Below are 24,778 nucleotides of genomic sequence, written 5' to 3'. Positions count from 1 at the left end.
TAAGCAGTTTCACTGCAAAACCACTCTAGTTAATATAAAATGCAGTTTGTGAATCCGGCACTGAGTGCATACACTATAGGCAGCTCAATTTCTACAAAAAACGGAGAAGACTTTCTTCTGTACAAGGTATTTCCTTTTAAGAATCATTGCATCAGTGTATTTCAATGTAAACACATGTAGACATTTACCTATGGGGTTATGGAATGCACTTATTTGTTACATGAAAGCCTCCTTCTGAAACACGAGAGCATGCCTACATAAAAGTGACCGAGCTACATAATTACTGTTCAGCGCTGTTTTTGATTGTATGTAAACTTCCCTACATCCGGTTCTGAAAAGAGAAGTTCACCTGTGCAACTGAAGTCGAAAGCTACCAGATGACTCGGCGCCACCAAGGGCGCCAGGCTCCAGACCTGGACTTTGCTTTGGAAAACCATTGTTTTCAAGTGTGTTATACCAAAAGCATCAACTGAAGTGCAGCAGGACTACAACTCCCAGAATGCATCTGGTTGTTGAACTAACCCCCGGAGAGGAGCAGGCTGGTCTTGGGTGAGACAGAGTTATCTGGCAGCCTGTCTTTGGCTCGTCTCTGAATGTGAGTGTGGACAGGCGAGTCTGTGCTTGGGGCAGCCATGAAGGACCACCAGGGTGAACATGTCCTCCTGCAGAGGGGCTTTCCCGGAAGAAGCTCTCAACCCCCAGGGCCCTACACCAAGGATCCACAAGGAAGCCTTGGCGGACACGTCCAGCCTCAGCCTCAGTTCTTGGAAGTGCGCTGAGACCTCTGCAAAGGCTGCTGAGCTGCTGCCGGGTCAATGAAACCTTAAAAACAGTGCGTCAATGCTAATGAGATTATGGATTCACCTCCCAGGACCTTCGAGGAGTCCATAAGACCAGCACGCGGAATCACTCGACATCCGGGAATGGCAGAAGGCTGACACCATCACTGCTGCCCTCAGACCACTGGGCTTTGGAAGACTCCACCCTGGGGAACGAGAAGGCTGAGGGACCCTCTTATTTTCTGGAAACCTATGAAGCCTTGGAATTTACTTCTGGTGCTTTGATTTTTTTTCCTTTTATCAGACCCTTCTTTCTCACTGTGATGGATGCTTTCTGTGGCTGGATGACAGTTGCTCATTTGTGACCACCCGAGTGTACGGATCCTGCACTCAACGCGCCATAGTAGATGGTTATGGAATCTGCTTGAATTATAATCGCGCACTCTCATGTTGGCCCAAAGGGCGGATCCAAGCCTTACACCACCTTGGGGCAGGTAAACTCGACAGCCAAGCACACAAACCAAGTTGGACAAGAACACAGGCGTGCACGCGGTGGCTTGCATCAGATGGGCATGGCATAGAGCCCCATCGTAGTCAAGTGGAGATGCGGAGTATGTACACAGTCTAAAAAGAGTGGCACCCCAACCACCTCACTCCACTACATGATAAAAATAAACACACATGGAGTGCCAAGTAGCCGCCACAACTGCAGTGCAGGGGCACCCTTTAGAACTTCATTTATAACACCAATGTTTGCCAAAGAGGCCACCATCCAAACATGGACACTGCTCAATACACAGCTCCAGCATGCATCACATTTGGGCGCAGCAACCACACAAGGAGGCTGTATCTTGCCTAAAATTGAACAGCCTGGCACAAGCTCTGGCTCCACTACCCCAGACGAGGCGACCAATCATGTAACCATGAGTAGGGCAAGGCCAACACAGACCAGTGGTGCAACACACCAGCCAACAAATCCATGACACATAAGCAAAATCATATAATACATAGAAGAAAAGGTAGTAAATGGACAATACCTAAAGCACAATGGGCCAGATTTACGGACCTCGCTTTTGCAATTCAGAGTGCACCGACTGCAAAATAACCCAGCAAACTGCCCAGGGCTGGTTTCACAAATGAGAACTAGGTCTGGGCATATTGCTCCTGTGCACAAGGCTAATCACGAATTGAGTACTTGTTGGTTGGGGCAAAGGTGTGCAGGTGCAGAGTCGAGTGCATCCATTCTTCGCAGGCGGGTGCACATGGATCTGCACTCTCCTGCAACGAGTCTTCACCATTGTGAATGGGGCACATGCAGAGGAAAGTGCTGCTCTCTTGATGCGCAAGCCCTGGTGCATGCTGTTGGAGAGCATGCGCTTTGCTGTGCAGATTTAACTTCTAGGCACTTCGTGAACAATGTGCTTGGAGAGGACCTGGAACCTGGGACCTGCTGGTATAAGCAGACCCTTCGCTCTGCCACACAATACTAAGGGCCCAATTATGACTAAAGCGGACCATAGTTGCGGTGGCGGTCCGTGAACCGCTTGACTGGTGGTCCATCCTTCGTATTACGAGTTTGGCGGTTGGGCTGCCACTGGCCTTCTATCCGCTGATGTCGCGGTTGGCGCATGAATCTGAGGCAGCAATATGCTGGCGCTGCGGCTCCGGCACCGTTGAGCATATTACGAGTTTCCTCACCGCGACCCTATCCACAGCGGTGAGCCAACCATGGAAAGGGTGGCAGTGAGGCAACTCAGGGGGCCCTTACAGAGCTCCCTGTCGCCTAGGTGCATGGGGGTGCATGCAGGGGGCACATATTGTGCCCCCCTGTATTTCTGCACCCCCAGTTTATGGGAAGAAATGCACGGCACAGTGCATTTCTTCCTGTGCAGGAACGTGCTTCGGCGGTCCCACGGTGCTGCCTTTCTATGGCTCTCCTTTGAACCTTAGAATGTCACCAGTGTGGGACCACTGCAGCGTGCAGCGCCCGCAAGCTTAAACTTGTAATCCAGCGGGCGGTCTGACTTCGAGTTTGGTGGTGTTCCTGAAAGGTGCTAGCGGCACGACCTGTAGGAAGACCGCCAAACTGGTAATCACCCTTGAAGCAGGATAGGCATGGTGGTGGCGTCAGCATCCAAGGGGGGTCAGAGGCTGAAGGGGCTTCTTAGCACCTGTGCTGCTAGCCTGGCACTCCTCTGGCACGCAGGCTGAAAATGAAATCACCCATAGTACACAGTACCACTGTATGTAGGTATGTAAATGAAATTTCCAGACACAACCCTAACCACAGGGCAGCGAAGCACCTAGTGTCTGACTGGAAACAGGGCTCGGAAATGATGGAAAACTTAATTATCTGAAGGAGTTCAAGCGTACAGGAGGCCAGGGCTGTCCCTAGCCGGGTCAGAGGGGGCAATATGACCTAGTCATCCCCCCATGTTCTTCAGGGGACCCACACTCCTGTATTAATATGTATTTATTGATTTTTACTTAAAACAATACCAGGGGCGGCTCAAGGCTCATGGTGGCCCTGGGCAGGGAGCGTAGGTAGGGGCCCTAGAAGAGGGGGTCCAGGTGGGGCGGAGCGCGGAGGCCAGTGAAGAGGGGGGGGGGGGGTCAGGGTGTTTGGAAGTGGAACAGAGCCGGAGGCCGCCAAATCCCTGCCAGGGGCCGCCACGCAAATATGTATCCATCCTCAGAGGATTAGTATATTAAGGATCTATATTGGCGTGGTGGCCCCTGGGGTTTGGTGGCCCTGTGCAGGTGCACAGCTTGCACATGCCTAAGGCCGCCCCTGACAATACTATGGTCTTTGCTAATATCGAGGCAGCTAGACAACAACGGATGCCACAGCTGCTAAGTTTTCTCTTTCCCTGGAGGACACGTCCTTTTATAATGAGACTCGGGTGTTATGGTACCTGCAATAACGGTATAAGCCTCAAAGGTGTGAGAAGCCTGCAGGGCCCGGGGGGAGCCTGGGTAAGAGGCGCCAGGCACCGGTGACGTCAGCTTGGCTATGAGAGTCTGTTGGGAGCTTTGTTGGGGTCTGCTTGAGAGAATCATCTTTAGGCTAAGAAGTTTGTTTCTAGTATCATGAAGACGATTTAACACCGTTCCTACAAGTACTTTACATAACACGGCTGCTAGCCACCTCCCCAGACCTCTTACAGACCTGGGCGTTCCTTCGACCACTCGTGCAGGTGCGTTAGTCAACTCGATTCAATATATTGTACTTTTAAATGTAGTTGCATTTATATAGTGTTTACTACCCCTGACGAGGCATCAACACGCTTTATCGGCGAGTAGCACGCTACCCCGGAACCTAAAAAGGATTAGTATAGGGTAATATGAAATGAATTTGAGCGGTAGACATGAGAGTCTGTTATTTGGATTGAAAAGGGTAGGGAAGGCATAGAAGATGGAAGGGTTGGCATTGATACAGCGCTTGCTTCCCCTGATGAGGTGTTGAAGCGCTTTTGGGCGGGTAGCACGCTACTCCGGGACCCAAGACTACATATCCCATAATGCGCAGGTGTAATAAATGTAATATCAGCTCTGAATATCACACATCTGCTGCAGGCCAGTGTTTTTGATATTAGTATGCGTCCCCATCCAAGGCAGGTAAGTGTTTGACGTTAAACACAATTCCCAGGAACTTTGCGCCCATAGAGGCTTCTCTGTTCGGAGAGGCAGGAAGATCTTGAATTTACACAGCCTCGACAGGCAGGTTTCTCTGGAAGAGGCCCTGCCTCCCCTCCCTTCCTTGGCTCGGCATGAAGGGCCGGTAAACACCGGCTGCTCCCTCCGTTCCCCGCTTCTGGGAAGTGAAGCGAGACGTCTCCAGGAAGGCCGCGCGCTGCAGCCCCCCCCCCCCCCCCCCAGCTGCCCCGCCACTTAAACATCCAAGTGGAGACGTCGATGCTAATGAGGTAACAGACCAGCCTCCCAGGACCTCCAAAGAGGCTGCGAGGCTCTGGCATCCTGGCTGTTACACCATTACTGGGCAGGAGGCTTCCTTGCTAAGAGCGCCCGGTGCTACCCTGATGAAACAGCAAAGGACAACTTTAACATGACACTAATATGGGCAGGAATAGGCCAATATGGAACAGCAACGAAAACACCTAAAACTGACAGCATATTTGTCTAGTATGTGGTAACTTCCGCTGCTTCTGGGCTTTTAGCCAAAAGAGCACTGCATTCTGGTATTTGTAGTTTTGATTTTAACATTGAAGGAATTGGTTAGCAAGCATGTATGATGCAATAGATCTCGCATTTGCGAGAATTTAAGCTCTTGGCATTGTAAATGACAATGCCTTTTATTTATCTGTTTTGACAATTAACACATAAATAAAAAAAGGCATTGTCATTTTACAATGCCAATAGCTCAAACTCTTGCAAATGCAAGACCTATTGGATTTCAAAGAAATGGGCGCCATTGTCCCAGGCTGCTTGGAAAGTGAAAGCAGGCATGGCGCACTGAATGTTTCAGGACAGCATGTCGTGCCTGCAGTAGGAGAAACTCAAAGAAAATAGTGCTCACAGACTAAATAAGACATACAGTGTAACAACAGCAGCAAAAGGGTAAGTCCTCATGGGAGGTTACAAATGAAGACAAGGCGGTACTAAGAAGGGACTAACAAATCTATTAACGAATCAAAAGCCAGAATTTACAAAGGACAATGAAACAAACCAATCATGCGCTGCCCAGGCTTGCCTAAAAATGCCCGTTCTATTGAACAGTGAGCCAGGACGGCTGCAGGTGTCACACTTGACCCAGGGCTACTCATCGGTTGTTATATAGAAAGTGCCAAACAGTGACAACTGCTAGATCCATCGACCTAGGGCCATGAAACCACAAGAGTGCTTAATTTGTGCTGGTGCTTGTGGGTGTGGGCACCTGTACTTGTGCTTGTGAACCACAACTTGCTTTTCATCTTTAGACCTTGGCAGACAGTAAGAGAGAACAAAAGGAAGACAAGGGAGCCATAAGAAGGAAGAAAAAGATTTGAAAACAGTAAACAGGGACAATGGGAGAAAACAGGGATGAAAAAGAACCTGCAAGGGTGAGATAAAGAGAAAGGAAGAATAGGGTGGTGGAAAAAAGAGACATGAGGTGGAAGTGAGACTAGGCAGCATGACAAATGGTTGTGTTTTACTCTTATTTTGTGAACGGTCTGAGTAAACATTGTGCACCAGGTAAGCCCTTGCGTGTAAAAGGCTCATTAGATACCAGGACAATTTATTGCCCATACAGTTTGAAGTCATGCACCGGACACTGCATGTATATAGCTCATGCAGTCGCCCCATACATCCAGTTTCACAGTTCCCTTGAGCCATTTTCTGCTAGAACCGTCCCTTATATGTGAACATTTTGCAATCAGAACAAGCGACAGAGAAAGGGAAATGACATAAAACTAGAGTAACCCAATAATCAGAAATTATGCGAAATTTCACGTGTGTAATAACACATTTCATATCTCCTAACAAAATTCACACATCATACTTTGAACACACGTATGTATACCAGACAACCAAATTTATGCCTGTTTGGCCAATTATATGCATGCATACTCTACACACTGCTCAAAGTAAATGTGCAGGATTACAAAATGTGGAATTTATAATATTTTTCTGGAAACACTACTTTCCAGCAATAAAGACGAGTTACTTACCTTCGGTAGTGTTCTTTCTGAAGGGAACTCGGTCTAACCTCAGATTCCTCACCTTTTGGATTTCCGCAGGCACCAGATTGGACCCGTTAGATTTTCCAGCAACTGCTCCCATGCAACTACAGGATGCACCATCAGACTCCGCAGAGGCCACTCTGGACTCCAGAAGTGATGGCACAGAGCTGTATTTTGGCCCACTTCTGCAGGTGACCTCAGTTAACAATAAATCATACTGCACCCAGTGGTGTAACACAAAATGATGGCCCAGCCCTGCAGAATCTGGCAAAAGGCCTCTGAAATCCCCACAAATATTCATAGGCTGTAGGTTGTGCTGCAGAGATCTGTGTTATATTAGGGGATCAATTTGTAGGGTAAGCTTCTCATTTCCTAAATCTAGTCTCCCCTGGCACAAACTTGCAATAACTACTGCTTGTTTTTTTGTTCTTGCATTTTTTGGCCAACAGGGATTATAACATTGGCATCTGAAGCCTGAGTGAGACGAGAGAGGGTTTGGACCCTCCAGCAGAGTCTGCTCAACCCAGAGGATTATAATGGACTTTGAACTTTTAATGATACTATTTTATGTTAATAACACTTTTGTCCCCAGTTCCAAACCTTCTTCAGTGGTTCAAGCCCTGCTTTAATCCATGCTTGCCTCGCTCTCATGGTGGGTCTGCCAAGACCCAAACCCGCTCCTGAGGACCAAGCTTCACTCAGTTGCCAGGAGAGGTGGTCGCATCAAACCAGTCCATCATCCAATGCACTCTGATCCTTAGCCTATGGGATTTACGTTTAAAGTACATTAAGCTGGTTTTAAGGCGATCGTTTTATCAACGTTAGTGTGTCACCCAACTGTGAAACAATGATCTTGCACTGATCTGAGGATGAAGCACAGATTTATAAAAAACACAATCAATTCTATTAATATTCGAAGAATACAGAGGCAACCAATTTGGTATGCCTTTGCATTAGAGAGAGACTTGTGCACTACTGTTTGCCATTTTGCAGAGTTACATTTTTTTAATATTCAAACAGTTATTAGGAGGTTAAATTACTATATCTCACTATAATTGTTAATATTTTTATTGCTTTGTTACTGCTTGGATTATTACTTAGATTACAGAACAAATATTGCATTTTGGAATTGTATTATACAGTTTGCATGTGTTTTGCCTTTTAGGAAATGCGTAGGTGTGCCCCATTCAAGATCTTGGGCACACGGAAAGGGGTTGGCAAGCCTCATCAGCGATCAATTGGCACACTTCGTGATGCACCAAATTAATCTTTCCCACTGGTTCAGTGATCTGTTCAGGATTTGGGCAGAGTGAAATTTGAGAAGTTGACTTTTGTCAATGTCGTATAGTTGGTGACGTTTTAAAACAAATGGTGCGTAAATGCCCCAACCTGAAATAAAAAAAAAGTTTTTTCCCCTGGAAATATACCCGATAAATCCGTTTCTTTCCGGTAGTAAACTTTTTAGGTCGAGCCTAGGCAGCATGCATGGGCTGTCTGCAAGACCTGTTATCTCCTCTATCGGCTTTTGGCATGCCCATGAATTGCCATTTGTTCATTGTTGTCCCATTTAGATATACAGGATTTTTATTGGTGCACTCCCACCCTTTGCATGCTTGGGTCATGCCCAGGCGGTTTCACTCATTGTTTGCTTGCGTTGGCCATCCCAATATGTCAGCGGTTCCTCCTGGTCATCCTGATCTGCCTTTTTATTTTGTAGGCTATCAACATCGTTTTAGGCTTTCAGGCCATTTCACAGATCAATGATCTGTTCGGCACCTGCAAAGTGGCAATTTCTGTCAGGTAGCTGTTTAGCAAAGCCAATAGCTCTAACTAAAAAAAAAAGGCGAGAACTATTGCATTTCTAATGCTTGTTTTTTTTTGGTGTTGAATGTTATCTGCAGGAGAAGTCTTGTTTAGATGTCACATTGCACATGTTTGGGAAGATGCACAGTCTGTCTCTCTCGCAAAACTTTTTTCAGCTAAATAATAATTACGCACCCCTTACTCAGGATGTGAAAACAGCAGGAGGTAGTCCCATTTCAGGGAGTAGTTTTGGTAGCATTGCATTAGGGAGCAGCCATCTGCTGTGATGGATGATTTATTGCACAAATATTGAGAAGACATTTACTTATTATCAGTAATCAAAAGCTCACTACCGGGCACATAAGTCTTGGTTGCTCCAAGTTGTTTTCCCTTTGACTTCTGGAACTCAATTTTCTACTACGAGTCGTGTCCCAACGCTAACCTTTGATGAATAGGTGTATTGATATTAAAGTTGCTGCTTTAGAAAAATGTGGCGTCCAAATGCCGTTTAAGAAGAGCTTTCCTGACCTACCTTGAGCTTCGTACCCATCGTACTGTGGGGACACCTCGCCGTCTTCCTCTTTTGCGTTCATGCCAAGCGCAGTCTTGAGTTGCGCTATGTTCATACGGGCAGTCAGTTCCCCGTTCCGGTCTCCAATCTGTAAGAGGAAGCGTGGGGTCAACCTCTCTCACCAGTAGGGATGTACCTCACCGAGCCCTTCTGGGCTGGAGGGTTTTTTGTGCGATAAACCTCTTTATTAATTACCACCTGACAGCACTCATCCGCCCACCCTTATGATAATGCTGATGAGTGACAGAACATTTTCAACTTCAGAGTTTCACTGAAGATTACACTAGTCCCAGGTGCCCTGTCCTAGAAACACTGTACTATAGAGGACATGGGAAGGTGGGTAGAGGGGGATCAAGAAGAATAGAGAGGAATAAAAGCAAGAGTAAAAACTGAAAGGAGGAGCTACAAAGAGATGGGAGGAAGAGAGGGCGTGAGAAAGAGGACAAAAAAGTGTGAGAAGATGAAACGAATAGAGGAAGATGGAATGAAGGATAAGAGAGAGATAGGTAAGAGACAAAGGTTTAAGGGTAAGGGGGATGGAGAAAAGAAAGAGTGAGAGAAAGGGGTGAGAGAGAGAGGGACAAACAGAAAGCAAAAGAAGTGAAAGAGGACAAATGGGAGAGAGAGGAGGAGAGAGAAAGTCAAAAGTTAGCGAGACCAAGAACGACAGAAGAACAAAGGGGAATGAGAAATAAGGAGGGAGAAGGGGCAGGGGAAGTAAAAGGTAGACAAGGGAGGAGGATATGAGCTGGTGGAAGATGAGGAAAGGGTAAGGTTGTGAGTAACGCTTTACGTTGTGAAGTGGGAGGAAATTATAAAAGAGAGGTGAAGGAAAACAGGAGGGTAAAAGAAACGAGGATGGTAGAAAGGACTGAAAGAAAGATGACAAAATGGAAATATAGGCATAACCAAAAGATAAAAGGAATGACAGGAAGCGGAAATGAGAGAATGATAGATGGAGAAGGACAGAGTAAACAGGAATGTGAGGTATGGACAGGAAAGGAGAGAATGACAGTCAATTGAGAGAGTGATGGGAAGAGATATGGTCAAAGGGGCTGCAAAGAACACACAAGAGGATAAGAGGAAGTAAAGGACAGTGAAAAAAATGGAGGAGAGAGGAGGGTGTTGTACATTGTACAAAACGGCTAATGTCAGAGGTGGACTGAGAATGTAGGGAGAGAATACTCTTCTAAGTGTTCCCTGTGGCCTGGAAGCTGGTGGTGTGTAGTTCAGGAGTTGAATTAATAACTTTCAAGAAAAGTGAGGCAGCGAGTACTACTAATCTTATCTGAAGGACTGACTTTTATAGAGACGAAAGGGAGCTGAAACAATAGGAAAGGAGTGGAGGTTAAAGGAGAACAAAAGAAAAGATAGAGAATGAGAAGGAGGTGTGAGATATAAAAAGGGAGAGAGAAGAATTACGAGGAGAAAGAGAGCTATAGAGAGAGAGAGAGAGAGAGACATACAAATATATAAATGAATGAGAAGGCGTTGGAAAACTGCCTTTTCTATGTGAACTTTACCCCTTCTAACCATCAGTGAAGTGCCTGTGGTCCCTCTTTAAACATTGTTGATTTGACATATTCCTAATTGGCATATTTTACTTGTACATAACTCCTTAATATATGGTATAAAGTGTACCCCGGGCCTGGAAGTTAAATGTCACTGGTGGACTGCAGCACCGATTGTACCACCCACTACAGGGTCCGTGCAACCATGGCTTCAGGCCTTTCACTGTAGCCTGGTCGTGGCACTGGTAAAACTGCAATTCGAGCTGTCAAAATAAACCCTTTTGATGGGTCAAAACTTTTAAATATATATAAATTACCCCTTTAGGCTTTGTAGCTCAATGGCCATGGTGTATGTTTATTTAAAATCAGTACAAGTAGAAATGTAATGTTAAAAATTATTTTGCTATGGAAGGCCGAGCTGTCCTATACCGAAAACCAGAGTACAGATTAAACTACTAATACAGTATCTTGGGAAAGGGACCAGCTCCAAAAATAATGAAGTAACTATTTTTAATAGTTATTAAAAATCCAATTCAATTGTGAAGTCAGATTACATAAAAATAATTGTTAAGGAAAACTAACTTTCACTAAGTTACCATTTACCTGCCTGTACCGTCAGCAGGCCAATTAACATAAATCTCAGCCAGCCCCCAACTTGTTATTAGCCTTGAATAGGCCTGAAATGCCTACAAGGAGCAAAAGAATGACTGACCTGAATGGGTAGAGATGACTTCTCTGAACTTCACTGAATATGCATGGTGGGACTGTGGTCACCACTTTTGACACTGCAATGTCAAATCCTGCTCGACAAGGCTGCTGGGTTTACATAGCCCTTGAGACAAACTTGAAAGGGGAGCTTCCAGGATGCCAAGACAATTCTTCTGAATCCACTGTCTAGTTGCTGCAGAACTCTGCTTTTGTAGTACCAGACCTCTATCTCTAGGTTTATTGTGGGTACCGTGGCGGCCTCTTATTGTATTGCAGTATTAGATGTGGGAGGACACTAGATCACCATTGTACACTGCCCACATAAAACTGCAGCATTCAGAGTCCATATTTGGGGTGGGGGGAGGGCAAATGATGTTGTCATCTTGAAAATGGCCGAAGTGGGTAGCGTTGGTCCTGGGAACTTTTACCCCATTGGTTAGGGCATGCCCAGGAGACATTCTCACCCACTAGCTAGTGGCAGGCATACATGTGGCACCTCCAGGCACACTCTTCAGTACACCTCCAGGGCCTGCTGAAGATCAGAAGAGGACAGTGACTGCTGCATGTGGCCTGAGAGGGGCCCTGGAGGACAGGAGCCGCTCCAGCTTGCTCCTAACACAAAAATGGACTCCAAGTCTCACAAGGCTGACCTCCAGTTCAATCCAGTGAGACAGAACAAGCTTCAAGAGTCCTCTTCCTGGAAGTACCCAGGTGACCAATGGCAACTGGATCTAGACTGAACCCTGCTATTGGCCTCTGCTTGATACCCTGTGAGCCTCTAGGTGCCTTCCATGGGGTACTGGGGGCTTTAAAAATGTTGGTGGATTGGGACTTAAAGCACTATGACAAATGGTAAAATCTTTGACTAGGACAAACCTGGTGTATCCGACCCATGGTCCACCACGATCAGCCTCAAATTGCCCATAGGTCTCGATCTACTGCAACAATTGCCTATCACTGGCGCTTTGTACTTTTTGGCAGCATTTCTACTCACAATTAAAAAAAAATCATATCTCCGGTTCCCCTTATTGATTTTTTCCTTTTGTTTTTTACATTTTACTCTATTTTTCTAATTTTATTTTGGGAGTTTTATTATTTAACATTTTGCTTTTTTTGCTGTTTTAGTAGTGCATAAATACTTTACACATTGCTCTGAGTTAAGCCTGCCTGCTCTAAGCCATAGCTTCCGTTTGGTTGAGCTCCCGTTAACTGAGTGACTTTGAGTGTTCACTCTGACAAGGGTAGTGATTATACATTGCGGTGGGTAGTCTCCCACCCAAAATAAGAATGGGCCTAGCGAGAGCATTGTCTGCTCCTCCCGGGCCGCTGCACGGGGTGGGTGGGGCAGGAAAATGCTTCTGCCTGTCGCTCCTGCCCTGCAGCAACTTGACTGGTCCAATGTTAATGGACCCTGGAATGTCCGAGTAGGAGTATTTAAACCTTATAGTTCCAGGCCATTTGGAATTTCAACTTGGGGTATTCCACACGTAGTTATTACTCTGGGAGAAATACCCCGAGCCTTAATCAGCACTTAGATCAGGATCATAGCAAACAAAAGAGCAGCAGATGCAGCAGCACCAGAGCCCTGTGGTCTGAGGGGTCCACTGCACCCCAACTATGGCTGTTATTGACTGTCAGACCAGGTATGGGACCTAATTTTCCTTGTATGCATTAGCGCTAATGGCACCCTGGCTACATCACTGGTGTGGATGACAAAGTTAGAGTCCATTGCATTTTTAGACTCCGCGTTAACATAAATAACCCATCACTCGGAGACGTCAAAAAATAATATTTCTTATGTTTGTTCTAAATTATGTTCAAAAAAGATTAATGCCCATTACTAGTTTTGAAGGCAATACGACGAATATAGACAAAAGACTCAATTCACTTTCCTTATGATACCTAACATTCATTTGGAAAAATGTTCTCAAAAGCAAAAGCAGCAATAAAAAAAAATCAAAGAAAATTTCGTTTAAAAATAATATTGCTGGCTTTTATTTAACACAACATTGGATTCTGGGAGTTGTAGTACACTTTAATTGATCTAATAATACTAACAAACGTGAAACTAATGATTTGCAATGACAGGTTCAGGGCTACTAACAGCCTTTTCTGCTAGCATGCAGTGACCCGCCCACCATGCATGGTGCTGCTATTGAAAGACCCCAGCTGGGGGGGCTGGTGCTCTGCACGATGGCCGGTAAGTAGGTCTGTGGTAGCCAGTTAGCTCGGCAGTTACCAAGAGCCCTTAGTGTGCTTTCTGTCCGCCCTAGAACATGCTGAAGGTTCATTGGGTTAGTGCCCTCACTGATGAGAAACATGCATAACGAGTAGGTCGTTTGAATCTCAGCGGGGCCAACTCAGCCTGTCATACTTCTGAGGTCAAGGAAACAAGCACCACCGAGCTTGGAAATATTGTCAGATTCTAGTGTGTTCTATCTAAATGGGCAATATTGGTATAATTTGGGTGAGATGCTCAGTATGAGGAAAATGCTGAGTACTTTGAAGGGAACTTAAAAAAGATCTCTTGGAAAATGGCAATCAGGTGGAATGGGTCACACAAAAGGGACAAAGGAGTTTGTGGGGTCATGGAGAATAGGAAAAGCACCAAACCATGAACAGTGCATCTGGGCTTTGGATCTGCCCATAGGAGCATCTGTCTCTTGCCTCATGCTCTTGGCTGTTTGGTGTGTCATTCCGCCTCCTGTCGAGCGAATGAGGGACCATTTTACATCTCAAAAGTACAGTGAATAATCACAGATTAAACAATTTATTTAATACATTCTGTATGATGAAATCGTTTGTTACTTGTTTTGGGTTTTTTCACCGCAGCAGGCTTTTTTATGATTTACCCAGGACTTTCTGAAAACCCAGGCATATTTATTTGCCAATGTTTGTTAACAAGGAGCACTTCTTGCTCTGTATGAAGAGTGCAACTCCACAGTGAGCCCCCGACTTCTCCAAATATCTCACAACAACGGCACAGAAAGAGGAGATTCCCACCCATCAATTCAACCCCTAATGAACGAATGAATTAACTGTGTAATAAGGTGAGTGGTGGTGAGTTCCTCAAGCTGGTCTAGTCTGATAGAGACAAGCCCGATAAATACACAAATTTATTTTAGCATGACTTCCTTATGTGCCAATGAACACACTTTCACTGCTGCAAATACAGCACGGACATGTGACATCGGAAGGATGAACTGCGAGTTGACCCACACCTTTCAATGGCGCGCACATCTGACAGATCTCAAAATATTTCATGTCAGAGATCCCATAATATACCACATCAGAGATCCCATAATATAGTGTCAGAGGTCCCAAAGTATACCATGTTAGAAATCTCAAAATATATAGTCAGAGATGTTCAAATACACGATGTCAGAGATGTCAAAATATCTCGTGTCACCTGGTCAGAGATCCGAAAATATGCCACGCCAGATGTGAATAGCTCACCCAGTGCTGTTTATTACCTCGAGATGACGGCTCTCGTATTTCCTTTCTACACATCTGCGACTCATATTTCTCGATTTAGAATGGAAAAGCAGAGCTACCAGTGCGTGGAGGAAAAAGGCAGGATTGGACGAAAAATGTGTGCGTGAGCGGAGACGACTTGATAGATCCGGAGTCAGTGTTGAATGGCCATCAGAGATTAACCTGGAAGTTCAGGAGTTCAAAGGCCATTAAGGTCCTCTTGCCTAATTTACTTCCTGAGGTCGATATACTGCTGCGTCAATTGTCATGTGGAACTAATCCAATTCACTCCTTATATGTCAAGCGTTTTGAAAGGTAGCATTAATTTCAAGGAGCTTTCTCAGTCCAACATGTTTCGGGGTTAGCCTTGATCACGGAGAGAAAGCTCAAACACAGGTGCATATCTGCGTGCATTGTTATAGGTGTTTTGGTGTCACATGACTCATAGTCCTACATCTTCCAAAATGCACCGGGAAAAACAAGTAAGTCTTGGTTAATCAGAAACAGTTCTTATTGTTTAAGGCAACAGTAATCCATTGCTCAAAGTCATTTCCCGTACTTGGCATGATTATTTCATTCTGTGTGGACATTAGACACCAATGTTTCGTATCCAGCTGATGCTGTATATACATTTGTCCTGAAGAAAAGCTCACATCCCCAGAACGATTAGAGTGGGGAATTCCCCACTCCAAATCCCTTCCGTCACCGCCAGTACATTTGCTTTTTTAGCATTTACTGACCATGTCATGAGTGATGTAATATGTGACGTCATCAGCAGTGCATTGCGGGCGCAGGAGTTATAGTTAGCTGAACTAACTATAACGGGGGAATTTCAATGGTTTTGTATGAGTGAAATGTCCAGCTAACTATAACATGTGTGAAACCTATGGTTTTTTCAGTGAATTTCTAAGGTTTTTTAAATGCTAATTCCTAACTATGGCGTGGCTGAAACCTATGTTTTTTTTCAGTGAATTTCAAAGGTTTTGTAAATGATCATTTTTAAATGTATTAATTGATATTTTTTAAACTTATTTACTACATTGTTTTAAAGTATTTATTTCTAGATATTTTATTTTTTAAATTACATTACATATATTGAATATAAATTGAAAAAAAGGTTTTTAAAAATATTGAATTGTAATATATTTTGTTTTTATTTTATATATTTTTAATTTATATATATCTTATATAGCAGGCAATGATATTCTATGGAAGGAAATTCAAGTTACTGGTAAGTACGGTTAAAATTACTTTTCAGGGAAAATAGTGAGCTGAAAGATGCAGCACTGAGGTCTCTCCTGATAATAGGTGAGTAAATCGGAATTTGTAGTTCGACTGATTTTAAACAAATTTTTTAAAGTTCCAAAATTCCACACTTTGAAGAATTTCCAAGTGAAACCAGTCAATGTTAGCCTATGGAAGGAAATTCAAGTTACTGTAAGTATGGTTAGAATTACTTTTCAGGATCAGTAGTGGGCTGAAAGATGCAGCACTGAGGTATCTCCTGATAACAGGTGAGTAAATCAGAATTCGTAGTTCGGCTGATTTTAGAGGAATTTTTTTAAGTTCCAAAATTCCACACAGAAGAATTTCCAAGTGAAACCAGTCAATGTTAGCCTATGGAAGGAAATTCAAGTTACTGTAACTACGATTAGAATGACTTTTCAGGATTAGTAGTGGGCTGAAAGATGCAGCACTGAGGTCTCTCCAGATAACAGGTGAGTAAATCGGAATTCGTAGTTCGGCTGATTTTAGAGGATTTTTTTCAAGTTCCAAAATTCGACGCTTAGAAGAATTTCCAATTGAAACCAGTCAATGATAGCCTATGGAAGGATATTCAAGTTACTGTAAGTATGGTTAGAATTACTTTTCAGGATCAGTAGTGGCCTCAAAGATGCAGCACTGAGGTATCTCCTGATAACAGGTGAGTACATCGGAATTCGTAGTTCGGCTGATTTTAGAGGAATTTTTTAAAGTTCCAAAACTCCACACTTAGAAGAATTTCCAAGTGAAACCAGTCAATGTTAGCCTATGGAAGGAAATTCAAGTTACTGTAACTACGATTAGAATTACTTTTCAGGATCAGTAGTGGGCTGAAAGATGCAGCACTGAGGTCTCTCCTGATAACAGGTGAGTAAATCGGAATTCGTAGTTCGGCTGATTTTAGAGGAATTTTTTTAAGTTCCAAAATTCCACACAGAAGAATTTCCAAGTGAAACCAGTCAATGTTAGCCTATGGAAGGAAATTCAAGTTACTGTAACTACGATTAGAATTACTTTTCAGGATTAGTAGTGGGCTGAAAGATGCAGCACTGAGGTCTCTCCAGATAACAGGTGAGTAAATCGGAATTCGTAGTTCGGCTGATTTTAGAGGATTTTTTTCAAGTTCCAAAATTCGACGCTTAGAAGAATTTCCAAATGAAACCAGTCAACGTTAGCCTATGGAAGGAAATTCAAGTTACTGTAACTACGATTAGAATTACTTTTCAGGATCAGTAGTGGCCTCAAAGATGTAGCACTGACGTCTCTCCTGATAACAGGTGAGTAAATTGGAATTCGTAGTTCCGCTGATTTTAGAGGGATATTGTGCTCAATAGTGAAGGAAGGGGGCGGGGCCTGAGGTGACATGTGTGCAAACACGCCCTGTGGTGCGTTTTAGATTGGGGAATCAATTACTCTTCAATCCTGAGGTCCCCTGTGAGCCAACTAGCCCACCAGGTACCTCCAGTATGCACCAGGGAGCTGCGTTGCAACACTCTGCAACCCAGCTCCATGGCGCTTACTGGAGGTACCTGTTTAATAGTTGGCCCCTAGGGGATCTCTGGATTGAAGAGGAATTAAATCCCCAACTTAAAACGCGCAACAGGGCATGTTTGCACACATATCACCTCAGGCCCCGCCCCCTACCTCCACCACTGTGCAAACGCACCCGGTAGCACGTTTTAAGTTGGGGGATTAAGTCCCCTTGCATACTGGGTGTCCCTGGGGGCCAAATAGCCCACCAGGAACCTCCAGTATGCGCCAGGGGGCTGTGTTGCAGAGAGGTGTAAAAAGGGGCATGGCCTCATTACACCTCTCTGCAATGCAGCCCCCTGGCGCTTTTGCTGAGAGGGAACTAATTCCCCTTGCATACTGGGGGTCCCTGGGGGCCAACTAGCCCACCAGGAACCTCCAGTATGCACCAGGGGGCTGCGTTGCAGAGAGGTGTAATGAGGCCACGCCCCTTTTTACACCTCTCTGTAACGCAGCCCCCTGGTGCATTTGCAGAGGGGGAACTAATTCCTCTTGCATACTGGGGTCCCTGGGGAACAACTAGCCCACCAGGAACCTCCAGTATGCGCCAGGGGGCTGCCTTGCAAAGAGGTGTAAAAAGGGGCATGGCCTCTTTACACGTCTCTGCAAGGCAGCCCCCTGGCGCGTTTGCAGAGGGGGGAACTAATTCCCCTTGCATACTGGGGGTCCCTGGGGGCCAACTAGACCAACAGGAACCTCCAGTATGCACCAGGGGTCTGCGTTGCAGAGAGGTGTAAAAAGGGGAGTGGCCTCTTTACACCTCTCTGCAAGGCAGCCCAATGGCGTATACTGGAGGTTCTTGGTGGGCTACTTGGCCCCCAAGGAGCCCCAGTATTCAAGGAGAAACATTTACCCCTCTGCAGGCGCACCAGGGGGCACGTTTGCAGAGTGGTGCCTTAATTTGGGGGGGGGGGGGGGGGATCGTCGGGGTACGTGTACCATACGCATATCCCGCAATTTAAAAAAAATTATAATAATTTTTGGGCTTTGGGGGTCCTTATGGGACCCCCTGAGCAGGCCCAGGGGGTCAGGGTGTTTCTACCCTGTCCCCTTTGCATGTTTTGCACGTTTGTTTCAATGTTTTCTTATGCCTCGGTTCTACCGAGGCACAAGAAGGCTGCCTACACTTCCTGGTTTTGAGTGTTGGCAGACAGTTGACAGCCAATCAGCATGCAGCTCATGCTCGTAATTGTACATTTTACAGTACACTTATCGTACGCGTACGGTACTTCGTCTATAGATATATCTATGATTTTACTTTTGATTTTCTCAGGAACTACTGAGCGGAATTACACCATTTAACAAAAAGGGTAATCTGCGAACCAAACTCTATCTTTTTGCCAAATTTGGTGTAATTCCGTTCAGCTGTTTGGTCTGGAGCCCTGGCTAAAGGTCCTATGGAAAATTGCATGGGGAAAACACGTTTTGGGACACCCCTTTTTTCTCAGCCCCCACTTCACGGATCACCCCCAAACTTATATATATATATATATATATATATATATATATATATATATATATATATATATATATATATATATATATATATATATTCATTCATCAACATATATTATATAGACAATCACAATATGAAACACATACAGACAGCACATATTTTATGGAACATAAAAATGCATGCAGGTTTGAATACCCACCAGTCCCTCACTATCTAAGCTGATGATGAGCTCTTCTTTGACAAGTTATCATCAACTATTTCACATATTAGATCGTTAACTCTTATTTCACATATTAAATAGCAAGCTCCAAATTTAAATATCCCACTGCGATCGTCCATTAGTCAGAGCTCGTCAGCTCATTAGCTCAAGGGAGCCCACCCTCCTCCTGTTTGAAAAGGCTCCCTTGAGCTAACGAGCTGACGAGCTCTGGTCGATGCACCGGCGCCCAGCGAGTGGTACTGCGACCTGAGAAGACATTGGGCAGCATTTCCAGCACCCCCAAAAAGAATGTGTTGCTCTCTACTGAAGAAGGACAATTATCCTGAAACACGTGTCTAGAGATACACAGCGCTGGCTGCACCAACAAGGGTGAAAAACTGAAGCCTGTCATCGAAGTAAGTGTTCTCATGCACGGCATTTACTATGATGCATCGGGGCAAACTGAGTGCTGGGATGTGAGTCAGTGTGCGCCCACCCATCCTCAGATAACAAGCTCCCCATCACTTTTTCTATTATGAGCTTATCTTGATCATAGAATATCATGAGATTCACTTTTATATATTCCGTCATCAACTCCTTATACACATTTTCCACTAGAGCTTCTATTTGATATATTGGAGCAAGCTCCTATTTCACAATGAAGAGTTCCTATTTGATATATTCTGTCATGAGTTCTTATTTGATATGCTAGACAATGAGCTTGTATTTGACATGTTAGATCATGAGATCCTCTTTCATATACTGGACCATGAGCTTCTAGTCCATACAGTAGAGGAACAGCTCATACATGACATATTAAACAATGATCTACTATTGATGTATTAACTGATGAACTCCAATTGACATATTTGATTTAAAAAAATGCTCGATATACTGCATGAAATGCTATTTGATATATTATATAATTTTAATATATTTTGTTATGAGATCCAATTTGAAATATTATATCATGGTTTCATATTTTTCATATTACATAGATTCTAGTTTGCGGATTCTATCATGTCCTTCTATTTGATATACAAGTTCATGAGCGTCTAGTTGTCATAACTGAGCTCATGTTTGACTTAGAGAACATGAAACCCTTAATTCACATATTTTATTCATGAGATACTTTTTGATATAATAGATCATGAGATACTATTCGCTATATTAAACGAAGAGCTATTATGTCATGTCTTCTATCACTGGTGCACGTTTGACACACATTATGATGAGCTGCTCTGTTATGTATTTTGTCACGAGATCGTGTTTGACAAATTCAGTCATATGCACCGATGGCTATGGTAGATGATTTTGCAGGCCTCTTTTCTGTGGAGCTCTGAGCAACAAACTGGTGTACTCGTAAACTACTGAGGAGATGCACATAACTGAGTGAGACGGGGAAAGGAGTTGAAAAGGACATCCAGATTGGCAGGTTAGGATTAGTTGGGGTGAAGTCTGTCTTCTGCAGGGTTGATTTTAGGAGGCTGCAGCTAACAGATGTAGTTCTAGTGGCAGTATGTGAATCAATCCTAGAGGGACCAAGGCATTGGTGATAAAGGCGCAATACAAATATATTTATATATGGACATAACTAATCTTACCTCTTGAGATATCTCCAGGTGTTTCCTTGCAAATCGTAATGCTTGCTCGTGGTTCCCCAGGGACACGTAGGCATTCCCTAGACTCCAGCAGGCTCGCCCCTCTCCAACCCTGCAGGGAGAAAGAGACAATTCCCCATCAATGACACACGTACGTTGAGTAGACTCATGGTGCGTTCACTGCCTGCGTTACTAAACCTGATGGAGTATGTGGCCACTAAAAGTAGTTCATAATAGGTATACACATCAGGCCATTTATTTGTTCATTTTCAGGTAGGGGGGTTACAAGCAGTCTGTCGTGAGTACCTGCCTAAGTCTGATAGAGGAGGAAGCTCCCACAGTGAGAGGTCTTGTAGAAAGAATTCTCATTGCACCAGGACTTGTGATGCTTTTGTCCCATATAAGGTAACGCAGTCTTTAATGTACAGGGACAATATAAGTACGTTTGACACGTCCCATCACCACAGTCTCAAACACTCAATGAGATCAATAAGCTAGATCGAAAACTAATATATCCAGGACCTGCACTTGTGAAAACACACGTAGCACATCCACCTGTCCTACTTATGAAGGGATTCTCCATAGCCATATCAGTGGTCATTTCTACCCAATACCAATACACTCTTGAGTACATATCATATGTTGAGAATTAGAGTGTACACCTTCGTAAGCTTGCGCTTTGTGACATCATAGGGTAATATCTTCCATTAGGTCACACAACAGTGTGTGACCTAATAGGTCATACACTCTGTCATTTTTCGAATGCAGTAGACCACCTCAGGCTTTCACAAACAAGTACAGAATGCAGAACAGCAACCAAGCCTTTAATCAACCAACACACAACATAAAAGTGCACCCAATGATTGGAATGAGGAGAGCCCCCAAAGCTTACACAATGAAAAACAAAATGTAGAATAGCAACCAAGCCATTTGCCAACAAATGTCCAATTTAAAGAGCACCCAATGCATTCACAAACTAATATAGAATGGAGATAAAGGCCATCAAGCATGTTACCAACAAATACACACCATAAAAGAGCACCACAGGCTTTCTCAAAGAAAGAATGTAGCAGAGTACCCAGGTCTTTTATCAACACATACAGAACAGTAAAGACCAACCAAGCAACTGAGTATTATACCAAAATATACACAACATAAAACAGCACCCACAGCTTTCCAGATATATCCACAATGTGCATCCACAGAAAAGCACCCAAGGTTTTCATTAACTGATACACAATACAGATGAGCGGTCAAACAATAAATGGCTAATACACGACACAGACCAGAACCCACAAAAACAACACAGAAGAGTAATCGAGATGTTTAACAGCAAAAACACAAAGCTAAACAGCACCAATGTGGCCTTGACTGGCAATGGACAAAACAGAAGAGCACTCAAAGCTTTTGCTAGCAAATACCTAATGAAGAGGAGCAACTGAGGCTTTCGATGACAAACATACAATGCTTAGGAACAACTAAGGCTTTCAATGACATAAACAATGCAGAAGAGCAACCAAGGGTTTCAATACAAAAATACACAATGCAGAAGAGCGACCAAGGCCTTCAATAACAAATACCAATGCAGAAGAGCAACCAAAGCTTTCAATAACAAATACCAATGCAGAAGAGCAACCAAGGCTTTCAATAACAAATACCAATGCAGAAGAGCAACCAAGGCTTTCAATAACAAATACCAATGCAGAAGAGCAACCAAGGCTTTCAATAACAAATACACCATACAGAAGAGAAACTAATGCTTTCAAATACTAATACACAATGCAGAAGAGCAACCAAGGCTTTCAATAACAAATATACAATGCAGAAGAGCAACTATTGCTTTCAAAGACAAATACACCATACAGAAGAGCAACTAATGCTTTCAAAGACAAATATACAATGCAGAAGAGCAATCGTGGCTTTCAATAACAAATACACATTGCAGAAGAGCAACCAAGACCTTCAATGACTAATACCAATGCAGAAGAGCAACCAAGTGCTTCAATAACAAATTCACAATGCAGAAGAGCAACCAAGGCCTTCAATAAGAAACACACAACGCAGAAGCGCAACCAAGGCCTTAAATAACAAACACACAATGCAGAAGAGCAACCAAGGCCTTTAATAACAAATACACAATGCAGAAGAGCAACCTAGGCTTTCAATTACAAATACACAATGCAGAAGAGCAACCAAGACCTTCAATAACAAATACACAATACAGAAGAGCAATCTTGGCCTTTGAAGATAAATAAACAATGCAGAAGGGCAACCAATCTCCTCATTGACAAATACCAATGCAGAAGAGCAACCAAGACCTTCAATAACAAATACACAATGCAAAAGAGCAACCTAGGCTTTCAACAACAAATTGTCAGATTCTGTCGCGCCTCGAGATAACTAATGGGTACGGACCGAGTAAAAACTACATGTCCCAGAATGCTCAGCGGCCATGAGGCGGGGTATAAAACAGACACCACTTCCTGCAGCCGGTGTCGGATATTCGGGTACGTGACCGCCATAGTTCCTGTCGACCGTGAATTTTGGATATTGTTTATCGTGAGTGGAATAGCTTTGTTTCACATTCGTTGTCCTCCGTTGGAGAGCCTTGTTCACCGGCTATTGCGGAGGACGGTCTTTTCTGCAGCATTGTTTACCTTTCGCGTGTCTCCGTTGGCGAGCCTCTTTGCTTCGGCTCTTGCGGAGGACACGTTTTCTATCGTTTACCTTTCGCGTGTCTCCGTTGGCGAGCCTCTTTGCATCGGCTCTTGCGGTGGACACGTTTGCTATACTCCAGTTAAGGAGAGTTTATTCCGTTTCAGTTTCCTCCGTTGGCGAGCCTCTTTTCATCGGCTATTGCGGAGGAAACATTTTGTTTGTTCACACACGTTATATATCGTTTTACATCCTCTGTTGGAAAGCCTTATTGCACCGGCTATTGCAGAGGATTCTTATTTCTAGGTCCCATGCTGGGACGAAGATTATTGTTTTGATTTCACCTGAACACTCAACAATTCAGGTAACATTTGTTTTCATTACTTTTGGGTGACGTAACCCTTGACTAGTCTGCAGGGAGATATTGTGTACTGTCAGTTGTTTGGAACTCCTACCACGTTTTCTTCAGGGCTCTGAGGGAAAGTTATCAGGGTATGTAGTATCCTTCTTTATCAATACAGGTTGGCTATTAACGGGGTCTTATGGGCTGGTCCAATAGTGAGGTTTGTGCTTACAGGGGAAGACAGACACAGGCTGCTTTTACGTGTTCTCAGTGGAAGAGAAGCTCCTGAGTTAAACGCGGTTCGTTGTCCAGTTACAGGTACAGGACAGTATATCCAGATTGATAGCCCTAGTAGTAATAATACAGTTAGGAGGAGAATAGATACCAATCAATCATTTGTTTGTTTTCTGTCTTCACAGCTCTCCCTCCCTGCAGTCCCCTTCCTTTCCTTCCTGTTTATTATTTTGCCCTCACCTGATCCTTCTCTAGCCCACGGCTATAACAGCATTCGGGGCTTGGATAGATCTGGAGGTGGCCTACTTACACCACAAGCTGATCCTGAGGACGGAGAGGATAACACAAATACACAATGCAGAAGAGCAATCAAGGCCAATAACAAAAACACGATGCAGAATAGCAACCAAGACCTTCAATAACAAATACACAATGCAAAAGAGCAACCAAGGCTTTCAATAACAAATACCAATGCAGAAGAGCAACCAAGGCTTTCAATAACAAATATCAAAGCAGAAGAGCAACCAAGGCTTTCAATAACAAATATCAATGCAGAAGAGCAACCAAGGCTTTCAATAACAAATACACAGTGCAGAAGAGCAACCAAGGCTTTCAATAAAAAATACCAATGCAGAAGAACAATCAAGACCTTCAATAACACATACACAATACAGAAGAGCAATCTTGGCCTTTGATGATAGATAAACAACGCAGATGGGCAACCAATCTCCTCATTGACAAATACCAATGCAGAAGAGCAACCAAGACCTTCAATAACAAATACACAATGCAGAAGAGCAACCTAGGCTTTCAACAACAAATACACAATGCAGAAGAGCAACCAATGCCTTCAATAACAAAAACAAGGTGCAGAATAGCAACCAAGACCTTCAATAACAAATACACAATGCAGAAGAGAAACCAAGGCTTTCAGTGACAAATACTAATGCAGAAGAGCAACCAAGGCTTT

General features: G+C 43.9%; 1 protein-coding gene across 2 annotated transcripts in view; it reads right to left on the bottom strand.

Annotated features, from left to right (window-relative positions):
- The window catches only part of GPSM1 (G protein signaling modulator 1), a 727,733-nt gene that overhangs the window by 269,568 nt on the left and 433,387 nt on the right, over positions 1-24,778 (bottom strand). For both annotated transcript variants that reach the window (XM_086921016.1, XM_086921015.1), the window contains exons 8-9: positions 20,580-20,688; positions 8,796-8,922 (exon numbers count right to left, since the gene is read on the bottom strand). In XM_086921016.1, the coding sequence (XP_086777142.1) occupies positions 8,796-8,922; positions 20,580-20,688 (236 nt within the window). The remainder of the gene's footprint in view (positions 1-8,795; positions 8,923-20,579; positions 20,689-24,778) is intronic.

Source organism: Lissotriton vulgaris, chromosome 5, assembly GCF_964263255.1.
Source record: "Lissotriton vulgaris chromosome 5, aLisVul1.2, whole genome shotgun sequence".
NCBI classification, from domain to species: domain Eukaryota; kingdom Metazoa; phylum Chordata; class Amphibia; order Caudata; family Salamandridae; genus Lissotriton; species Lissotriton vulgaris.
Note: the sequence above shows the minus strand (reverse complement) of the source record. Positions and strands in the feature narration are given on the sequence as shown.